General features: G+C 41.8%; 2 protein-coding genes across 7 annotated transcripts in view; one reads left to right on the plus strand and one right to left on the minus strand.

The window, feature by feature from the left end:
- Positions 1 to 333: 333 nt before the first annotated feature.
- On the plus strand, positions 334 to 3,629 carry LOC117760619 (interferon-induced protein 44-like). Its single transcript, XM_034583773.1, has 6 exons — positions 334 to 466; positions 839 to 1,034; positions 1,199 to 1,351; positions 1,784 to 1,955; positions 2,834 to 2,934; positions 3,009 to 3,629. The coding sequence occupies exons 2-6, from the start codon at positions 855 to 857 to the stop codon at positions 3,210 to 3,212; spliced, it is 810 nt and encodes a 269-aa protein (XP_034439664.1). The 5' UTR covers positions 334 to 466; positions 839 to 854; the 3' UTR covers positions 3,213 to 3,629.
- A 6-nt stretch (positions 3,630 to 3,635) lies between these two features.
- Positions 3,636 to 22,153, minus strand: part of rabgap1l (RAB GTPase activating protein 1-like) — a 100,086-nt gene continuing 81,568 nt past the window's right edge. For 5 of the 6 annotated variants that reach the window (XM_034583767.1, XM_034583765.1, XM_034583766.1 and 2 more), the window contains 7 exons: positions 13,289 to 13,381; positions 9,872 to 9,982; positions 9,341 to 9,445; positions 8,250 to 8,333; positions 7,699 to 7,770; positions 6,965 to 7,165; positions 3,636 to 6,458 (listed from right to left, as the gene is read on the minus strand). In XM_034583767.1, coding sequence (XP_034439658.1) covers positions 6,303 to 6,458; positions 6,965 to 7,165; positions 7,699 to 7,770; positions 8,250 to 8,333; positions 9,341 to 9,445; positions 9,872 to 9,982; positions 13,289 to 13,381 — 822 coding nt within the window. In that variant the 3' untranslated portion in view covers positions 3,636 to 6,302. Of the gene's footprint in view, positions 6,459 to 6,964; positions 7,166 to 7,698; positions 7,771 to 8,249; positions 8,334 to 9,340; positions 9,446 to 9,871; positions 9,983 to 13,288; positions 13,382 to 17,939; positions 18,209 to 22,153 lie in introns of those variants that run through there. The other variant, XM_034583771.1, reaches the window with a different exon arrangement.

The following is a 22,153-nucleotide window of genomic DNA, read 5'->3' on the forward strand; positions in this document are numbered from 1 at the left end:
ATGTGTCTTAAGATCTCAGTTTATAGTCTCTGACACTCACTCATTTGTCTCTGTCACAATGTCGACACGGTCACTTTGGTTGTATTGTTATTATCTGTTATTTGTGCATGATCTGAAATCAAACACATTTTCTGCTTTTTGCTTCATGGATTTCCTTCCTCTGATCTGTGCGATTGTTTCCCTCCACAGCTTTGGACGTTTGACACAGATGGTCCCAGGTAAACTACTGAACGGTTTCACACCAAGACTTTCAGAATCTCTCTGTGCTGATCGTAAGCTCCAGTGTAGCTTCTGCAACTGGCTGCGATCACCGTGTGTTCTGCCACTTATCCATCCCATAATGCATGTCACTATTCAGAGGGGGAACACTGCAAATGCTGAATGTTTCATGAAATGTCCTCTTAACTCTTAAACTCTCTTCAGCAGATATACCCCCTTTGTGGAGGAATGTGCAGTGGACAGAAGAGTGAGTAAAGTTACATTCAATCAAAGGAGACATATTAGGATCATATTCAGTTTCGAGGACGTTATATTTTCATTTCATTTCCTGGATATTTCAGACTTTTGAACCAATTGCAGGAAGTTGAGACAGCATTAAACAATAGAAGAAGAAAGAGACTCAGGAAGCAGGGTTGCTGCAGTCTTCCCCACCGAAGACATTATAATGTTTGAACAATGAGAACTTTAGTTTTGCTGTAATTCAGTGGCGATGAAATTGATAAAAATGAATCGGATCATTCATTTTGTCCCAACGGAGGGGTGGGTGGGTGAGTGGTGAGTAGATAATGGGTGAATGTTCATTTTTGGGTGAACTATCCCTTTAAATTTCCACCTACAGGCGAAGGACCAGCCTGATGGAGACCGTCAGCTCCTACACACCGAGCAGTGAGGAGGTGACTCAAGCCAGGGTTCTCCTCCTGGGCCCCGTCGGGTCCGGAAAGTCCAGCTTCATCAGTTCAGTCCATTCGGTGTTTAACGGACGAGTCACCATCCGGGCCATGGTGGGCTCCTCCTCCACCTGCTTCACCAAAAAGGTACAAGAGGAGCAGCAGCATGAATCTCTGAAGCTACTGTTCCCTTTTTTCTTTTCCTTGAATTTCATTGTTGAGGGGAAGAATGTGACCTACACACACACACACACACACACACACACACACACAGTCGTCCATCCCATGAATTCCTTGTGTGTGTGTGTTAGCTGCAGTCGTTCACCATCTGTGGTCAGAAGAGAGAAGTTCCGACCAGACTGGTGCTGTGTGACGCTATGGGTCTGGGGGACGGAGAGATGACCGGACTGACCCTCCACGACATCCTGTCCGTCATTAAAGGTCACGTACCTGAGGGACACAAGGTACAGCAAAGTTATATGGTTATTTGTACATGTTTTCTTTACCTGAGAATGTGCCTTTTATATTTAAATACTTTATCATCGGAAGCGGGTCCTCTCTACTGAGGCCGCCATGTTTTTTACAGTAGCCCAGACTGGACCAATTAAACACCTTTTTAGTTTTTACGGCAGCTGAAGGTTTCCACAGGTTCTCTTTCATGTTTGGAAGGAGAGGCTGAGGTGAGGGCTATTCAGCTGCAACATGCAACTTCACCACTAGATGTCACTGAATTCTACACACTGAACCTTTAAGGGTCTTTGGCAGAGGGAAGCTCTCTACTGTAGTTTTCTAATGTGATCGTGGTCTGGTTGTGTCCGCTCATCCTCCTGACGTCTCGGTTCAAACATGTGTTATTTCACTACTGAACATCGACTCTCTTCCTTTGTCTCCTCTAGTTCTGCCCGGACCAGGCAGTGAGATCAGAGACTGGAAACTACGTGAAGTGGCCGAGCCTAAAAGACAAGATCCACTGTGTGGCCTTTGTGCTGGACGCCTCTAAAATCGCAACGTACTCCAAAGGCCTCAGAGCCTCGTTCCAACAGCTCAGGGAGCACATCAGTGATCTGGGTGAGCCAAGGACAAACAAGTCGTCTTCAGACGTTAAACTGAACCTTTGTCCCTCGTTCATACGGGGCTTCATGACTGTGTAGCCTCAGGGGGTCTGATGTGTGTAACAGCACAGGGCTGGAATCTTTCTTCCGAGATCAACTGAACTGAAAACACTGTCACTGATTTCTGTAGAATAGAATTCCCTAAAAGGCCCAGAGACCTATAACCAATAAATCATTGAGAATTGTCAAATTTTGAAAGAAGCGTTTCTATTTTCACCGGCGCAGCTTTTCTAGCCTTCGTGGCGCTGGTTTAACGGACCAGGAAACTTAGAGACCAGCTTCAGGCGTCGTAAATGAACTCATGTGACGTCACTCAGCCAATCAAATCTGTGAATTCCAAGACCAGGACAGACGAATGAGGGAGAAAAGACAGTGACAAGTGAATCAGAGGAAAGTAACTTCACATGGCTTCGTTCTCTATAAAGAGCAAAGTAGAGTTTTTAACAAAAAAAAAACTTTGTGAAACTTAATTTTGATAGTTTTCAAAACCAACCTTTTAGTTAATATTTATATTTTTATATTAGAGACTAGTTTATAATCCCGATGGTTCGCTGTGAAAACTGAGAAAAAATATTGTTGGAATTATATTGTGCCAAACTTTCTTAACCACACACAGATGTTGATACATTTCATGTTTTGATGTGTTGTATATTGCACTGGATTGTAGCACTAGTTAGATAGTTATGATGTTCAGAGCTCTGCTGGAGGAAGTTGACTCTTGCTGCACCTCTGTGGATTTTAATTCAATAGCCCTGGTGGAGAATGCAACAGTTATATTATAACTGTAGTCTGTGTGTGTGTGTGTGTGTGTGTGTGTGTGTGTGTGTGTATCAGGTATCCACCAGGTGGCTCTGCTGACCCATGTGGATGAAATCTGTCCCAACACAGCCAAAGACGTCTCCATGGTTTACAAGAGCCAAGTAATAAAAGAGACGGTGGGTTGAAACAATCCAGTTTGAGAAATGTTCTGTAAAATGTCACGGTGACTTGACAGAGTTTGTGCCTGTAGATGAGTAAAGCTGCAGATCTGATGGGTATGGCCACCTCCTACATCGTCCCCGTGAAGAACTACTCCTCAGAGCTGGACCTGAACGTGAACACCGACGTGCTGCTGCTCAGCGCCGTCGAGCACATCCTGCAGTACGTCGATCTGTATTTCCAGGAAAACACACCACAAAAAACGGAGTCAAAGAAGGCTTCGTCCGAATTGTGAATATTTAAAAATGAAAAGGGAAAATGTGAATATTCCAGGCACTCAAAATGTGTATATTCTTGAAAGAACCTGGTTTATGTACCACCTTTACATAGACTGGTGATATTATTATCATCATTATTATTAACCACTTTTTAACTGTTTAACATTAATAACATAATTATGTGTCATATCACCAGTCTGACAGAGCGGTTACACAACTGTTACTGGCCTCACTCTTCCACGTTTCTCCATGATTCTAAAAACCTTACAGAGCTAGAAGATGTTCGACGGAATCTGATTTCATTAGAACTGAGAAATTCCATTTATTGTTATATCACACGTTATAAAGTACATCGAGTTTGAATCTTAATTCCTTTTTAAAATCTCAACTGTTGCAGAATTGTGTTAAGTCACTCAATAAAATCTCAAAGTGCACCAATGAACTGAAAAACTGGAATTTATTAATGCAGGCCACACAGATATTGTACAGCAAACAGTGTTGGAGTCGCACCGGTCGAGGATCAGTGGCTCCACATGTAACGGGACTGTGGTGTCACACACACACATTCACACTTCTGATCCGACTCACCGCCTGCTGATCGTGGAAATTAACTGGGAGTTGGAAGCAGATTATAAATTGGCAGCTGTCCTCTCAGCGACGACAATCATCAGTTAAAAAATAATTATGCTCTGTGCTCAGGGTAACTTTTAAACAAACACACACACACACACGTCTTGAAGTTAAAATATCAATGTTGTGTTAGTGCACATAAAAGACGGGCTGCTCCCTCCCACTTGGCCTCAGTTTACATGACACTGGTTGTACGACACTGTAATCGTCACAGGGGGATGAGGGAAGTCAGCCTCCTTTTCTTGCTTTTCATGTTATTAAAGAGATTTCCTCCAGCAGGGTTGCTTAGTGGCCGTTAGCGAGGGGGCGGTGGATGTTGTGGGAAGCTCCAGGTGGAGATGTGTGACACAGGGCGACTGTAGAAAATGATGATGTTTCTGTAAGACCAGATGAAATGGTGGATTCATGAGGCTGGTTCAGGTCGGCACAGACAAAGAACCACTGGTGGACGGAGCAGTGGTGAGAACCTTATGGCACAGCTGACGCAGCCACCGGCTTCAGTCATCAACAGAAAAGGCAGCCAGGTGAAGAAGAAACCATTTCAACTTCAGCCACTTGAGTTACAGTGGAAAACGCACATATACATACACACACATCCCAAAACACTCGATCATACACACACGGACGACGTGTGAGTCCAAACACCGATTCAAGAAAAGCGGAGAATAAACCAAGACTGTTGGCACCGACATGAAAAACAACTTTTCATGTTCGAGTAAAAGAGACTTTTTGGTTAACTGCTGTTTGTCAACGAAGTAGAGACAACACAATCCTCCTGGTGTCTTCAGATACTAGTATCAATGTCACAGGTAAGAAGTTTTACTTAATCTCCTTTAAAATCAATAAAGATGCTTTGAGATTTTAGTTTAATTATAGTTATTGTAGTATATTTTTAACTGAACTGTGAGCACAGAGCAACACTGACAACTGTCCACTGTGGACACCGGAGATTCTGGCTTCCACAGTGACGTTGTCGTCCTTTCAAGACTGAACTCACAACCAGAACAAAGATAAAACAAAGTGTCAACGTGTTTGTCAATGATGGCGTTTAGCCTGATCTTGTTCATTATACCTGCTGTTAATGTAGGGATGAATTCTGATATATAAAATACTTTTATCTCCAATTGTACTGCACTGACTTCTATCTACAGTAAATGTTGATGACCTGTGTGAAGCAGTGAAGTCGTCCAGTACATTGTGCAACATTACTGAGAGATCACCTCAGTGTTTGTTTGGCTGTGACCTTTCTGGCCCCGTGGAAGCCATTTTTGTTTCTGTAAAGATTGAACAGAGGAAATACCTTCTGCAACTTAAAAAAATGAAAAAGAAAATTCTGAGAGTGAAATTTGCAGAAAGTGAAGAAGGCCCGTTTCTGTTTTATAAATATTATGGCTGCAAAACAGGAAAATCCAATCAATTTACTCAGAGGAATGAGATGGGAATCTGATTTTTCTGTTGAATTTCGAGATTATGATCGTCAAATCAGTTTTATGGAAAAGTAGCAGGGACAAATAGAACCGCTGCACATTGACACTTTGTCTCTTCAGCGTTTGGACTCGACCACATCGATCGCACACTGTGCTTAGACATCAACATCGAAAAAGAGACGACATTCAAATTGCAAACAGTAGAAAAAAAAATTAACAAAACTCTTCCTTATGTTTTTTCTTTTTCTTCTTCTCTTAAAGAACTGTACAGGATTATTTAAAAAAATCAATAATTACTTATACATATTTATATGACAACATTGTTTACGTTATATTACTATGAAGAAATACAACTTCTATGTTGTTCTTGTTTAACACCTTGGATGCAGTATTCCTTTTTCAGATTCCCGTGGCTTTGCTGCGCTGAAGATGGATCTTGTAGATTTTTAGGCTGTGACAGTTTAATCTATGTGACGTAGCTGTATCACTGTCACTGAACATATTGTAGGTTTAATTCTCAGCTACCTAAAATCAGTTAAAAGGACTAATAACGCTGCAGTGGCAATGTCTGTCCACAAGGTCCCACTACATGAGCGATGCCATTCTTTTGATAAACTCCGGTTCCTTAGACGGAGTTTAGAGATTTAACTAAACCAACCAGTGTCAGCGATGACCCCTGACCCTTTAAAGAAAGTTAAAGCCTCACTCGTGACCCACACTCACTTGTAACATCAGCTGTGAAGCAGAGAAGCTCAAGAAATGTTTTTTTGTTCACTCAGATGTAAACATGAAGAGAAAGACAGGAGGCTGCTCCCGTCCCCCACCTCCTCATCTTGTCAGCTATTTGCCATCAGAGAAGCTGCTGAGCTGCACCGCGCCACCACTTGGAAAAGGAATACTGCATTTCTCTGCTGCTTGTTTCCTCAATCTGTGTTCCTCAGCTCTTGTGTGCATCCCTGCAGGGGGATATATATATATATATATATATAGATAATATATATATCTATATATATAAATATATAGAAGGGGGCGTGCGGGAGGAGGGGTCATCTAGGCAGGACCTTCCTTCGGAGAGGACGGCGTCTGGGATGTGGAGCTGGAGGACGAGGAGGTGGAGCTCTTCAGGGACCCCAGAGTCTTGCTGAACCAAGAGTTCTTGGCCGCCTGGATCTCATTCATCAGGACTCCGCGCTGGTGCTCGAGCTCCTGCGCAGCGACAAGAGGAGCAAAAGGGAGTCAGCGGGAGGAGCAGGGAGGTTGTTGACAGGTTACATTCTTTATTGTGAGTTCCTCTAACTGCCCTGTGTCATGTAACAGTGTTTATCCATATAACAGTCACATCCAAGGATCCTTACAGGGGGTATGTTCAGGTGCTTTTGTATTAATGGTTATAAAACTGAGTCTTAGGTGTTGACGAGTGCAGAGAGACATTTTAGGTTTTTAGAGAAATCATTGTTTCTACCTTTGCTTTGTTGTGAGCACACTGAGACAATGATTAATTAAACTCCAGTGATTTGAATAAATACTTGAATCAATGCTAAATAAAAAATCTGATGTGGATGATTCTCACAGATTTAGTTAATATATCAATTTCTGTGAGAAGAATCAGACTTGATATTTTTGCCCTGTATCTCCATAGAAGCTTCAATAATCCCTGATATAATCAATAATCATGTTATCGATCACTGTCCCTCCTCGACGCTGCTGCTGACCTGGATGCGACACTTGGCCTCCACCAGCTGCAGCTTCGTCTGGGCCAGCTCCAGCTCCAGATGCCTCAGCTGCTCATTCAGCCCGTCCTTCTCCTCGTCCTGCGGCTCGCTGGATGTGTTGTCCCTGCCGGGGGACGACACCTGGAGGGTCCCAAGGGTGCTGAACAGGTCTCGACAGTGATCACAGCCCGATACTTTACTCTGCGCGGGCACAATGTAAGCAGAGAGAGGGTAGGTAAACATATTGTATACTGTAAACAAGTCCAAACAGTTACTTCATCAAGGCTCTTTGTGGCCTTTAATGTAAAATCTGTTAGATTTGTACAACTTTTCTCCTGCTTATTTAATAATCATTCCTTATTTATACCCCTCTCTCCTGGATCAAGCCTTCCTGTTTCAACTTGATGTTCTGTTGTAAGACATCACATGAGAGGAGAATGTCCTGATTTTTATCCAGGCGTGAGGTGGTACTCCACCGCACCCAAGGAGCAACGGCAGAACGTTTGAGTTTATGTTTGACAAGGGCTAAACGAGTCATGTGCAATCAAGTTCTCTGTGGGCGGGATGATGTTACCAACATGGGCTTGTCCGACTGCCTCATGCGAACTCAAACACACAACAGAGCTATAAAATCCTTCATCCTGTGACGGGACACGTTATCTTAAATTAAGATATTAAACGTCTCCAAACCTGCATCTGCGGCCTCCTACAGTGTCTCAACAGTGCAAACTCACCCTGACTAAATCCAGCTCCTCTTTCGTCGCCGCCTGCTGCTTCTCCAGTCTGGTGCTCAGCTGGGAGCAGATCTGAAACAGAGAGGGGAAGTCGGGTTGTGTAAAAGATGACATAAACTACAAAATGAGACACAGTGAAGATGTCTCTGACCTGGTTTTCTCCAAAAAAATCCTCTGAGCAGAGTCATTTTAATCTCAATTAAAACTCCTCTCTCACTCATATAGCTGCACACATTCAATGCGAGCAATCAGTTCTTAACCTGGTGCAGAGTTCAGCCTTTATTAGCCTGGAACTCTTGTCAAATTACTGCACTCTTACTTTATGCTGCACTGATGGATAAACCCTACAAATACAATTTAAACCACAATACGTGTATTTGATTCTGCTAAGAACGAGCAGAGTGACACTGATATGTTACTTTACCTCTGGATTTTTATCAAAAAGTTGCAGAGCTCACAAAACTAAAACACAAACATACAATTTACATGTAAATATACAAATCTTTGTGAAAAAAGGCACTGAGGACAAATGAGTGATTCAAATATCAAACCTGTTTGTATTCAGCTATGATCGCTGTGGTTTTCTTGATCTCCAGCTCTGCTTTCTCCAGCTCCCTCCTGAACACTTCCTTCAGCTGCGAGGGACAGAACGACAGCAGAGCTCTCATGGAACTGATGCAACTGTTAATACTGCATCAGTCTCACTTTATGGCTCGATAAACAATAACTCTACCAATACTGGCCCCTATGGTGAGATCAATAGTAACTCATTGACTACACCTCTAACAGTAAATGTAGAGCCAAGGCCATGTTACCTTTTTAGTTTAATTTCAGGTTGTGTTGTGGTGGAATATAACTTTTAAAGATGCATCAGCTCCCACTGATAAAAAAAAACATGTCCATCATTTCTTGTTTAGACTTAAAGGTCCAGTGTGTAAGATTTAGGTGAAAGGGATCGATTGGCAGAAATGTAATATAAAATAATTCTAGGGATGTTTTCACTTGTGTGTTTCATGTAAAATACGAATTGTTGTTGTTTTCTACCCGAGAATGGGCCGTTCAAATTTCAATCCTTTATATTTACATCGGGAGATGGACAAATTTGAGTTTCTATGACAACTGAAGGCCACATGTTCTCCTTCATGTTTGGAAGGGGAGGGTGAGGTGAGGGGTGTTCAGTTGCAACATGCAACTTCACCACTAGATGTCACTAGATTCTACACACTGAACCTTTAATTAGGCTGATGATCAATACTAATTACAAAATGCTCCGTATCATTTACAGTGGCGACAGATTTCTGAACAACTTGAATCTGCTGTAATTATACAGCAAACTGAACCTGTTCTCTTGTGACTTATATTGATAATAATCCACTTCTTGCTGATGTTGTTACACTTTCTTTGGTCATTGACAGAAGCTCACTAAAGGCATTCATTACTAAATGTGCATTACAATATATTTTTAAGTTAATATCCTCAAACAATGAAGCCGTTCAGCAAAGGAAACACATGTTGTGTTGCCTCATGAAAAATGTATCAAAGGTCTGTTTTTCTTTTTCACAGAGTTGAGCAATGGTCCAAAGCTTTGACTGGGACCATTAAACCAACTGATCACTGAGACATGTTGAGAGGCAGCTGTTACCTGAGCCGTCTCCTCCTCCTGTCGTCTCTTTTCTTCCTCCGTCTCCACGAGACGTTGCTTGGTGCTCAGCAGCTCTTTGTTCAAAACATCAGCTTTGTCTTCCGCCTGAATGCAGACACACACGCACACGCACACAAGGCCCTTTATTGAACAGAATCTGCAACTGTAGGACAGCAGCAGCATTTTCACTCAACACAAACACAGAGTCGATAAACTGAACATCTCGACTGTTTACTCATGAATACAGTTGCATAGATTCACTGTGACACTGTCTAGAGCAGCTGCTGTGGATTGTTTAATGACATGTGTGTATGCAGCTCAACAAGAGCTGTTGATGAAGAGTGTTTGGTATCAGTCTGTTCATGTCAGAGAAAAAGGTTTTTAATGATCTCATCTGAAATTGGTAAAAGCTCTACATTATAGACAAAGACCTACGAAACAAATCCATTCTTCAAATTAATATATATCATCTTTTTCAGGTTGAAACAAGGGTGTCGGTTTGAAAAACATGCTCCTGAGTTGCAGCGTTACCTGGTCCAGGTCGTTCCGAAGGGCGATCTTACTGGTGACCAGTTCATGGGCCAAGTCATCGTTTTCCTGTTCTAGTCGCATACTGGCCTCCTGAAGACGACGGTTCTCCCTCTGCACACGCACACACACACACACACACACACACACACACACACACACACACACACACACACACACAGTGATGATGATGAAATGATAACAACAGGAGTCTGTCCTGAAAAATGTTTCTTTGTGGATAAATCATAAAACGTTCATTGTTTTTGTATTATTTATCGAATGTAGACCCTCTGGTTTAGAGATTAAGAGAGTGTCCATGAACTGTCCTTGTCTTCGGCTCTTTGTTCACCTCATTCTCCCTCATTTCCTGTCTACTGGTGCTATATGATAGAGGCAGCGTTAAGTCTGAAGAAGCAGACAAATAACCACGTTTATATATTTAGTTTACTCAGAAAGGTAATTGTAATTCTATTCAAAGCGGTTAAAAAAACACCAAATACCCCCCCACCTCCCTCCCACACACACGCACACCATTTTAAAGTCCCCGTTGTAGACCATTAGTGAAGTCCCATGACTGCTGGTCTGCCTGTAAACAGTCTCACATGATGGCCATGCCTCGGTGGGACAAAGCTGTTGCCTCAGTTGTGAGCAGTCACCTGACTGTGATATCCTGTCACTGTCACCCAGACGACCTCTGCCACCCCTAATTAACCACACCCACCCACACAGTTACTCTATGTTTGTATCATAATAATTACAATTAATTACACAACTGGTCTGAATTATTGCATTTAATACAATTATACAAATATAAACTGTAAAAGTACAATATATACGTGCATCCATCTACACAGTGAAACTCTCCTTTTGGTTTCACATGAGCAGATCTAAACCATTTTTTAAAGTAAAAACAAAGTAACCAGCATGTGTGGAGTCACCATGAAAGTCACACAGCTCCATCGCCCTCTGATGCATTATATCATACATCATGCAAACAGATTCCAGCAGGAAAAGAAAAGACAAAAGTATCACATACATCTAAATGAGTCCAGCTTTGCCTGCGAGGAGCCCTCATGCTGCTCTTCAGATTCAATTAATCACTTCCTGTTTGCAGTTAAGTGGTGAATTTAATTTGGGACCCGCATCGTCTCAGTTAGCAGGGAGGGAGGTTTTAGACTGAACATCAAAGGATTCACATTAAATTGTAATAAATAGTCAATGATTAATGTCAACAACAATAAAGACCAGCAAACACCTTAAGAATTAGATTAAGTGAAATGTGTGTAGGAGCAGAGGCAGCTTACCGTGCTGCTGTCCAGAGTCACAACATCTTCATATTGAGCCTCCAGCAGCACTGACTGAACTCACACACATGATCCTGGCGGGAGTTTCCCTTCTCTGTGCGACACTTCACTCTCTCTCCCTCACACACTCTGTGCTGTGGTCTTTTTTGAAAGACCCTTTATTTAGTTGTAACATAAACAGTGAAAGCAGCTAAGAACTGTGCCAAAGAAACCACATATGTTTGACATGTATAAAGCATATAACACACAGACAAATACAAACTAATGTCGACTAAACGATGCAACACACGGGTACATACCTAACCCCGGAGCATAGAACTTCACAGAATGGTTAAGGATAACGTTAATAATATCCGAGATGTAATTCCTTTGTGTAAAATCTAACCCTGCGTTAATTCAGAGGTGGCCGCTTTTCTGCTCCATGTCTTTGTCTTCTTGTTCTCTAACCAAGTTTTTCCACTGGCTACAGAGGAGGTGGCTCTGACCCAACTTCTAATCTACAGTAAAAGTCTTCCTTCCTTCCCTCCAGAACCAGCAGCTCATGCAGCTCGGCTGTTTACACCAACATGCCACTCACGTCTCAGGGGAAACCAAGGAGGGATTTTTATGATGAAACATTTCCTGGTTTTGTTTTACTGTTTCACTTGATTGTTTAATGCCACTGTTTGTTTCATCCAATTCCGTGTTATGCCCTCACATATACTACTTTTATGATATTTCATTGAGCATGTTCTGGACATCAGCAGGTTGTTGTTGTTGTTGTTGATCTGAACCTGAACTTTCAAAATCATCCAAAAGAACAATGGCTGAATTTTCATAAACCTAGAAACACAGTCCAGTGTATTTTTTTTAACGTTAAATCAGTTCAGGACAAACTATCTTAATTTGTCTTGCAGGATCAGTTCTGTGTACATCTGAGGGGCTTTAGTGGGTCAGACAACTATGGAACAGCAAACACAGCTTGAACTGTTTACATCAATCCAGAACATTATTAAAACTTAAAATGTTATTATTAAAACAACTAATTCAAATTTGAACGAAATGTCAGCAGTGACCTCCCTCCCTCTTTCCAACTACTAGGACCAGTCGTCTCTAAAGGACACAAATGCTTGACAACACAGACACTGTGACCTCTACACATCCTAACAAAGACTAACAAAGTCAAACTATATTCGCTTTCAGCCTTTGTTTAGAAAAAAGCCAAATTCAATTATTAACTGCGTTGGTGGGCTCCCTTGACTTTGCTGAACTGAACAACACATGGAAGTGAACATTTGACAACTCGAGATACTTTAGCTGGATCTGTTGCAGTTTGGTTGTTGGGGGAAAATCATGTGACATAATAAAAAGACAGACCTTGGTTTTTACTTCATCGCATACAAATTTGTTGTGAACTTGCTTACTTATTGTTGAAAGAAAAATACTACATCATTTCCTAAGATTCTGTCCACAAGAACAAACACATGCAACAAGAGCAGCGGGTTTATTCAAAATAAACTGTTTCTGTAAATTCTATATTAAATCTGCAGACTAAAGAAATTCATCCCACACAGCTCCAATTATTTTCTACTCTTCAAATTTGAAAAGGAGAATCAAACTGTGCCCTGAGATTTTGGAGAAACAAGAATGACAGATTTAAACCAAGAAAAAGAGAAAGAAAACCTAGAACACACGTGCTGTGCGCTGACAGTTTGAGTTTGGATGAATCTTTAAATATCTGCCCTCACATCTCCCGTTTTTTTTTTTTTTATCTCCCGTAGAATCAGACGAGATGAGGTCACTGCGGCTACACCCCTCTTGACAACACTGCCAAAAATAGACGGGTCAAACACGATAAAAGAGAGTAAGTGAGTAAAAGAGTTTGATGAACACACTCGTGCTCACAGGAGATTTCCAATATTAGAAACATGGTTCATTTTAAGAAATACGGCGACTTAAAAGAAGCACGAAGAGCAAAGGGTTTTCTCACCATCTCTAAGACTGAACAATAAAATAGATGTGTGTGTTTAACTTCACCTGCTACGAGAAGATAAAACATTGTAGCACAAGTAACTAAGATAAGAAAAGTCATATCATAATGTGTGTATATGTACATGTATGTGGGTTTGTGTCTGACCTGGTATCGGTCGATGGGGTCCTCTTGTTGCAGCTGGCTCTCTCTCAGCGTCTGATATTCCTTCTCAAACTTCTTCAGCTTTTTGGTTGGAACCTGAAAACAACAGGAAAATTGTCGACATCATCAATTTACATCTCATATCCTGTGTGATAAAAATCAAAGCGCATGTTTGCTGTTTGGAGATTAAGAGAGAAGATGTGTTTATTTATTTGGAGAAGCAAAACAAGTGATTTTCAGATTATGCTCGTCCTCGCTGCGGTGTCGTTCTCTCAGTCGGAACTGGCAACAGTCACATTGTACCAGAGTAGTAAGAGGTCTACTGCAGCTTGAAGAAAGTAGGTGTAAAACATGGCTCTAACTTCAACAGGGCTCTAAAGACAGCATCCGACATCACCTGCCTCCAACGTATTGAGTAATTTATGTCAAAAATACTGTTATTGCAGTCGATGTGACCTGATATGAGCAGTTAGAGTTTCAGTTTTAACATCTCCGACATTAAAAGAAACTCAAAAGGTCAGAGGTTGCAACAAAAATCTACAAAAATGAACTGAGCTGAACATTTCTGCTGAAATATTGGTTTATGCTGTTTCGATTTCCTGTTGCACAGTCTGCTGTTTCTGATCTGAACACATTACAAACACTAAATTGTACATGCACTATTCTGGGCAATTTCTAAAATAAAGTTTTACTCTGAATATAATGAAATTGACATTCAACACAGGAGTGAAAACACCTGAAAGAAAAGCTGCGTGTTTTGGACATTGATGACTGAGTGAGTGTGAGCTGCATCTGTGTGTGTGTGTGTGTGTGTGTGTGTGTGTGTGTGTGTGTGTGTGTGTGTGTGTGTGTGTGTGTGTGTGTGTGTGTGTGTGTGTGTGTGTGTGTGTGTTTCTGCTTCAGGTGGGTGGTAATGTTATCTCCCCTGTGTGGAAACAGTGTTGCCATAGTGTCCACCGCTAAGGCTGGGGATTCCAGGTCAGTCTCAGTCAGATGACTCCCTCCTCTGAGACTGTAGTGTGTGTGTTTGTGTATCCATGTCCTTCACTGGTTTTGTTGAAATCGAGTCAAGAGCCTGATTCGGTATTGTGTATAGTGTTTATCTCTTACGTCTCTATCTATGGGTTACATATGAAGAGAGAAGGAAAACACATTCACGTGAATAAGAATATCTATATTCCTCATCACAAAGTGCAACATGACAGTCAGTGATTAGAACAGCAGGGTACAGGCAGGATCATGACTGTTTTAGAACAATCACAGGAACACAGACATTTATCTGATTCGATTATTCTTATGTTAATTCTAGTAGATAAACGTCTGTAGCTCAAATGTTGGTGCAGTCACAAATGGATTGTTCTTAAAAATCAATAAATGTTCGTCCTTTCTGCCTCTTTAAATTAAACCCATACACTCCTCAGTCTGCTGCAGTCTGCTGCTGATCACAAAAATGATAAATTATACCAATTCACTGTAAAACCAACACCAATAAAATCATTTATGGTGCTTCTTATGATTATTTTTCTGCTCCCCCTCTCCCAGTTCCTCTAAAAGCAGCCATTCTGCCTTTAGTCCATCAATGTTAATCATTTATTGGCCTTGTTAAATAAATGTCCAGTGACAACATAGCAATGACATGTAAATCATTTCACCTCAATAAAGAAATAGAAATGTCCGATTCATAAATGAAGAACGTCTTTGTGAATGATTAAATAAAGTGCCTGAATTAAAAAGCTAGAAAAGAGCATTGTAAAGCATATTTCCTTTATAACACATAGATCAATATCAGCAATGAAACCAGCCACTTGTTCAGGGTGCCTGTGCGTAGTGACTGTCATCACCTGACCTAATCACTGACCTGTGGGTTGACGCATGGTCTTTATGACCCAAAAACCACTGAGCTGAATGAACGTCACAATTTAATCTGTGTGACACACAACTCCTCAGGAGATAACACAATTCAGACCTATTCTGTTGTTATCTGTGTGGGAACAACAAGCAGCTTGGGTCTCTGCACACTGGTTAATAATAACTGGATTGTACCAAAACAATGAAGAAGAATTGCACACGGTGCACTCCTGTAGGCATCAACACTGCGAGAGACGGGAGTTTGATTTCCAATACTTAGACTATTACACAGCCACGGTGCAGTGAGGTGTTCTGGTCTGGATGCACTCATTTATATCCAAAGTGTGAATCAATGTTTTCTTTTCCCTGCAGCTTTAGATTTAGAAAGTGACCTGCTGTGCTCCTGTAAAAAGAGTTCATCCCTCTTTTTCCCCTTTGTATTTGTGTGGTATTGATTGTAGATTGATAAGAGAACAAATTATTTTACTTGTTATCTTAGCAAAGAGCTGCACAATAACAAAGTATTAAAAAAATGTCAAGGGGACTGAGGACTTCCTGAATGCACAGGAAGATCCTCATTGTGCATGTGTATTAAAAACTCGTAGGTTCAAGGCTATAACATAAAATTAACGTGCAAGAGATTGAGAAAGAGAAGGAGAAAACTGTGTGTGTTTCCACCTCCAGATTTGCCATTCTGATGTTCAGAGTTGAAACCAGAAAAGCCACTTCTCACCTCCTCTCACGCACTCATTTGCTGCCTTCATGCATTCTCCCACAGAATCAACTTCACCAACCAAAGACAGTGGTTTTGTCATATTTTCCAACCTTCCTGTATGAGATGGCTTGTCACAGATTTCTGCAGGTAACAAACCCCCAGTTTTTTCCCCCTGATGTGCAGATTTCTTCTAACACACAGGAAGTGAAGTTTAGCTTACTTGTATTACAGTAAGAGGAAAATATGCGTTTTCTGCATTTTCTTTCAAACAACCTCTTTTCCTTTGTCATGCCACAATGACTCCAATCGTGTAAAAAGGTTTCTGACTCAATATTAGGAGAATGTTTACTGCGATGATTCTAACACGATTACACTTTTGTGAAAATCCTAAGTGAATTAGTGAAATTTAATGAATGCGAGGAGCAAATCATCACAACACTGAACTCTAATTGTTTAACAAGAGATCAGAGAGATCAGCATCAGCTGTAGAACAGCAGCTGTTAGAGATTCAGTGTTTCCCTCAAGGACACTTTAACATGTTGGGGCTTTAAACTCGCATCTCCTGAGTCCGCGCCTCTCTGCTGATACAAAGAATTTAAAAAGAAAGAATCGCTGAGTCACACATTAAATCAGAAATCATCGACAGACAAACTGAAGTCTGGTTACTGATTATGAAGCCCGCTGCTCTCCAACACCCCTAAAACACACAAACACTCCAGTGTGGCTGTGTAATGAAAGTAAAACTGGGCTGTGCTCACCTGATAGAGGCGAGGCCCTTTAATCAAACACACAGAGCCACTACAGCTACAATCACTCAGGATCCCCGACTCCATGACCTTCACATAACTGCTGCATCAGCCTGCTCATTTGTTTTTTCATTCCAACTGTTACCTCAGTTTGATTGAGAACCACCTGATGCAACTAATAAATGAAATGTTGGTAAATATCAGTACAACTATTCCCTGACTTTTCCCGCTTCCATTTCCTTCACATTGACATCTTCATTTATATCTGATATTATTAAAATCGCTGAACTGTAAAGTAAGTTCCAATTCACACATCAGCACGTTATCAATATTATGTCTCTCAGCGTCAGACTCCCAAAATATGCAGACATTCCCAGCAACATTCGGGGAAAATAGCTCAAATGTCAGTTAGTGATATTCCTGAAATTCCAGGGGCACGGGGCAGAGCTAAGCCTTCTCTGCTTAGATACAGAAATGTCATGCTCAAGGCAACTTCATTAACACTAGTTGTTAATACACACACACACACACACACACACACACACACACACACACACACACACACACACACACACACACACACACACACACACACACACACACACACACACACACACACACACACACACACACACACACACACACAGTCACAGTCTCAGGGCTCAAACTTGCTGAAGCATCACCAAACCTCATGCTGACTTCCCACAACTTTCACTGTAAATGTTTGAAGCCACTATGAGGACAAAGGGGCCTCTGTAATTCAGGTGATGCGATTAAAGTTGCCTGGTGACGCAGGAAATGGTACCAGGCCCATTTTAGATTCCCTGACCTGAATCCCTGAAGCAGGAAATGGAATTGGTCCCAAACCTCTAAGATGAAATCACAGGCAGTGTGTGAGGATCGAGGGGAGTGATCCAACTCTTACATGAAGCAGTTTGAATATTGAAATACGTGCAGTCTACTAGACACACACACACACACACTCCAAATTTATGTACGAAATTTAAACAAAGTCACACAGCTCCGTGTTTGCACTGACTGACAAAGCTCTGTAATCTTAAACATCAGACGCACTTTCAGTAAACAACACAACTACACAAATCGACTGTGCAGGAGTCCACACACCATTAAACACATGGAAGGAAATGTTGTTTCTGTAAAGCCTGCATTTCCTCCAGTGTTTATAAACACAATCATAGGGGCGGCCCAAGTGAAAAAGACAAATGAAATGAAGACGAGAAATTAGAAAGAACTTCCCTGTTCTTTCGAACAACTGCCAAGGACAAAAGGGCCAGTAGAGCTGTGAATGTCAAAGAAAGAAAAAGTGACAAGACTCCAGACCTACCACCGGTCTGAGCGCTCTGAGGGGTCTGGAGTGGGCGACCAAGCGAGCCAGGATGTCCTCCTCACCCGGCCGGTCCACTACATGAGCGTCGTACGCCACCATGATGGAAACCTCCTGCATCATCTTGACTCCTGCTAGTTCCCAGCAGCAAGGAGGAGGGAAACGAAGAAGAAAAAGGGAAGAAGGAGGAGGAGGAGGTGGAGGAAAGAGGTGGAGAAGGAAACGGAGAGGAGTGCGGCTGACAGGTTTTGTTTCTCTCTGAGAGTGAAGGAGGAGGCGACGGGCTGCTTTCAAGAGTCCCTCAGGAGCCGAATCCCGCCCACTGAGAGGAGGAGGAGAGTGAGGGGGCAGTACAACACACCTGTTTCTCTCTCTCTCTCTCTCTCTCTCTCTCTCTCTGCAACGCAGGGGAGGATGAGTTTGCTTTTTCTTCCTTTCCACTGAGTGAGTACCCCCCCCCCCCCACACACACACACACTCTTATCATCTCTCTCCCTCACTCTTCTTGATTCTCTCTATAGTTACTGACAGAACTTGTTTTTTTTCTATTTTCTGCTGCTGGTAAAAATAAAGATAAAGGCTTGTTTACGATATGTAATGTGTGTGTGTGTGTGTGTTTGAGGTTAAGAGAGGAAGGAAGTTGTCAGATCAACCACAGTGACTTGTCGCTGACGGTTGCACATCGTTCCAACTGTAACGCCCAAAGAGTGAAGTGAAAGCCACTTCAAGGCTGTGTATTTCTGCCATAGTAGTATCCTCCCAAAGGACCACCCCCCCCCACACACCCAGCTAAAACTACCTCATGGAAACCTCATATTCCCCCTCGTAAGGGTCTTAGCAACAACCATCACTTCATCCGTCTGTGTTTCTCATCCAATGTTTCTTGTTATTACCGCTCTGTTTTCACACTGCTGACGAATTACTCCGAAATTTGGTGGGAGGATGGGCCGAAAAAGAACCCATTCATATTTTGGACGATTTGCTCAAGGGGACGAATCCATGATTATTTTTTTCCACTTTTCAAGATACAGTATTTTTGCACATTTTTGTTAATTTCTCAACAAATAATGCCGAAGATTTCTTAATCACAAAACCAGGCATATTCAGAGGACTGATATCTGTGCGTGTGTGATTTGGTGCAGCCGAGGTATGTGCTCGTCATTGCATATGGTAGAACTGGGCAAATGTCAGGAGGAAATACAATAGATTGGACTAATTAATAAAGGTTCAATAAGGTTTAATAATGAGCAGAAGCATGTAAGCTCAGGTGTGTAAGACTAAGGCTGTGGTATGTGTCCCTCTGGTGTTTGTATTGCTGCTCTGTCGTCGTACATCAACACTGAGACAACCGAGTTGTAAATTCAGAATGAATTTCTATTACGTTACTGTAACTATATATGTCAAAGTCTCTCTCTATTTCTCTGTTTAATACCCTCCATGTGAGTCTTAGTCTTGGACTCTTCATCTCTCCCTCTCTCTAAATTATCCTGTCGGTCTCTCCACACTCACTCCTTCTCTCTTGTTTCTCCTCGGTCGGTTAAAAGTTGAGCTTTTCTCTTGGAGGAGGGATTTGGTAAAAAAAAAAATGGATTAATCAGTCATACCCTGAGCAGCAAATGAATGTACGACATTTCTCCCCTTTTTTTCTCGAGAGTCCTGAAAAGTCATCACTCCAGTCGCGGCCCGGTGGATGTTTAAGAAGGCAGAGAAATTCAAAATCTTCCCATAATCCACCAGAAAGCCTAAGCCACCCTACTACCCGTTGTGTTCATCAAGCCAAGGTGCCAGTGAATTCTTTCGCTGTTTTAAGCAGCTTACAGAGTTCAGCTGATCCGGTTTAGGCGTCGACAGAGAAAAATATGTAAAAGGGGTCTGAGGAGAGAGCAAAGTGGCTGGGACAGGCTGGTTTCCCCATTTCCCTGATGGCAGTTGAGCACGGAAGGTCTTCTAACACTCCTCCATAGAAAGTACTGTCTCCCCTTGTCTAGAAGCCTCCTCTTGTACAAATGATTACAAATGTATTGTTTGAAAGAGGGGAGATAACCCTTGTTTAATAGATGTCTGAGAGTCAGCCGAATGAAATTATTGGCTGGCGTATGTGTCTCTGACTAACCAACCTGCCCGCCTGCACACACCCTGCTCGTACTCTCACTGCATTGGTGCTGCTTTTGCGAGCTTTTCCAGGATTACCAACCCTAGCTTTAAGTGTTTAAGTCATTTCACAAGCACATAAATGAGAAACTTTGTGAATATTTACAGCTTTTCTCTGTAAGATATCAGTGTAAATTGAATATAAAAAAAAAAAACCTAGACAAAGGGAAGGATTTGAAGTCTAGTAAAAGTGTGACTGATGTTCCTCTGCCATTTTTTGTAATGAAAGGTTGAACAATGATATGATTTGGTGGTTGTAAGGCTCTATGTGGCATGGCTTGTTTGATATGTGATGTGATGGAGTGCTGTGCAATGTGGCATGAGACAAGCTGATATTACACAGTTATCTGTGAGCCGGTCTGGGCCGGCTGGATGGTAAGTGGTAAAAAACAGAGAAGAGTGGGATGGAGAGGAAGGAAAGCAAGACTCTTTGACCACTCAGTCATTTTCATTAGTCTCAGCTTCTGACTGACTTGCTCCATATACTTGTATCCACAAGGAATATTCTATTTTTAAAATTAAAAAGGGACTGTATTCAGAGAACATGAAAGTAGAGAGAATCTTTTTGAGAAGTCATCAAAGGATTTATTGAGCACATCGTATTTTCTCTCTCTCGCAAGTCAGCCACTTCTTCCTCATATCCTGCATTCCCTGAAATATTTGACCAAATGTCCAATAATATACAGCTCTTCCAGGATTCCTACAGGGTGACTAAATATTTGTGATCCAAACAGACGGATTGAATCCAATACTCTCAGTTTATGTATATGTGCTTTTGTGTGTTTGTGTGTGTGTGTGTGTGTGTGTGTGTGTGTGTGTGTGTGTGTGTGTGTGTGTGAGAAAGGTGCAAAGAAAAGAGACCTCAGCGGAGAAAGCTTCTGTAAGGCAGAAAAAAAGTGTGACAATAAATACGCCATCTCGAGAGATGTTGAGGGACATTAGGGGTGTAAACCATCAGGCACAGGATGATCAAGAGACCCAGCAGAAAGAAACAGGCTGTGATATACGTGTGCCCAGGGGCTTAGTCGTCCTATCAGACCTGTTTAGATGACAGCTAATTTAGTCAGAAGCATCTGGTTGGTGTGTGTGTGTGCGATGAAGACAGATGCTTCTATATAGAGCATTAGGGGGTTACTGAATGGTTTGATGAGTATAATAATCTGATTCATATACCATGTCCTTTGTCACCTGATTACAATCCATGGAGATTCAAAACCGAATGGTAGTTGCAGCTTAATCTGCCAAAATCCATCCCATCAGGAGTAATGCCAAACTGTAGATCAGTTAAAAATACTTGAATCATTAAAAATCAATGTGCATCATTGGTGTTCAGTGAGGACACTTTTAGTTTATGGGTAATATCCACCATTCTGTTGTGTTTCACTTCAGTGAGTGAGACTACACAGTCAGAGCTCCAGTCAACATTGACACATATTTTTTTTTTCTCAACATGAAAACCACTTAATCACTCGGACACACAAAATCAATCACCACGTTAATCACCACGTGTGGCTGCAGAGGTGGCATTATCGCTGGTGCTTGGTAAAATGACATCTGTGTATGCCTGGTAAAGTGTGTGAGAGAGAGAGCATGCAGAGTACACTTTCTCAAGTGTGTGTGCTCTAGTACAACATGACATGTCAAGTCCTAACGCTGTCAGGATTGTGCAAGACAACCAAAATGCTACAATACCACCAGAGATTAAGTGTGAGTCACAGCGCAGGATATCCTGTGTGCAGAAAAGCATCGAAATACACCGAACATGGAGGAATCGTAGGCACTTAGAGCCATGCACACTGCAAACATGCCCTCAACCGTGATGCTGCATCTCAACCTCTTCACTCACTCTGAGCTTTTCTGGATTAAAAAGTCAGAGAATACCTGCAATGTAAGATATTAACTGTATGAAAGCAATAAGCAGGGGAGAGAAAGACAGAAGGGTGGAGGGAGGAGGATTATCTCTTCCATCGGTCTCTGTCAACTCCTTTCCTTCCTTTTCTGCTGACAGACACATTATCTTATACACTGTGTAGTGCACTTGGTCTCTAGTGAACTCAGCAAAT

This window comes from Hippoglossus hippoglossus, chromosome 4 (genome assembly GCF_009819705.1).
Source record: "Hippoglossus hippoglossus isolate fHipHip1 chromosome 4, fHipHip1.pri, whole genome shotgun sequence".
NCBI lineage: Eukaryota > Metazoa > Chordata > Actinopteri > Pleuronectiformes > Pleuronectidae > Hippoglossus > Hippoglossus hippoglossus.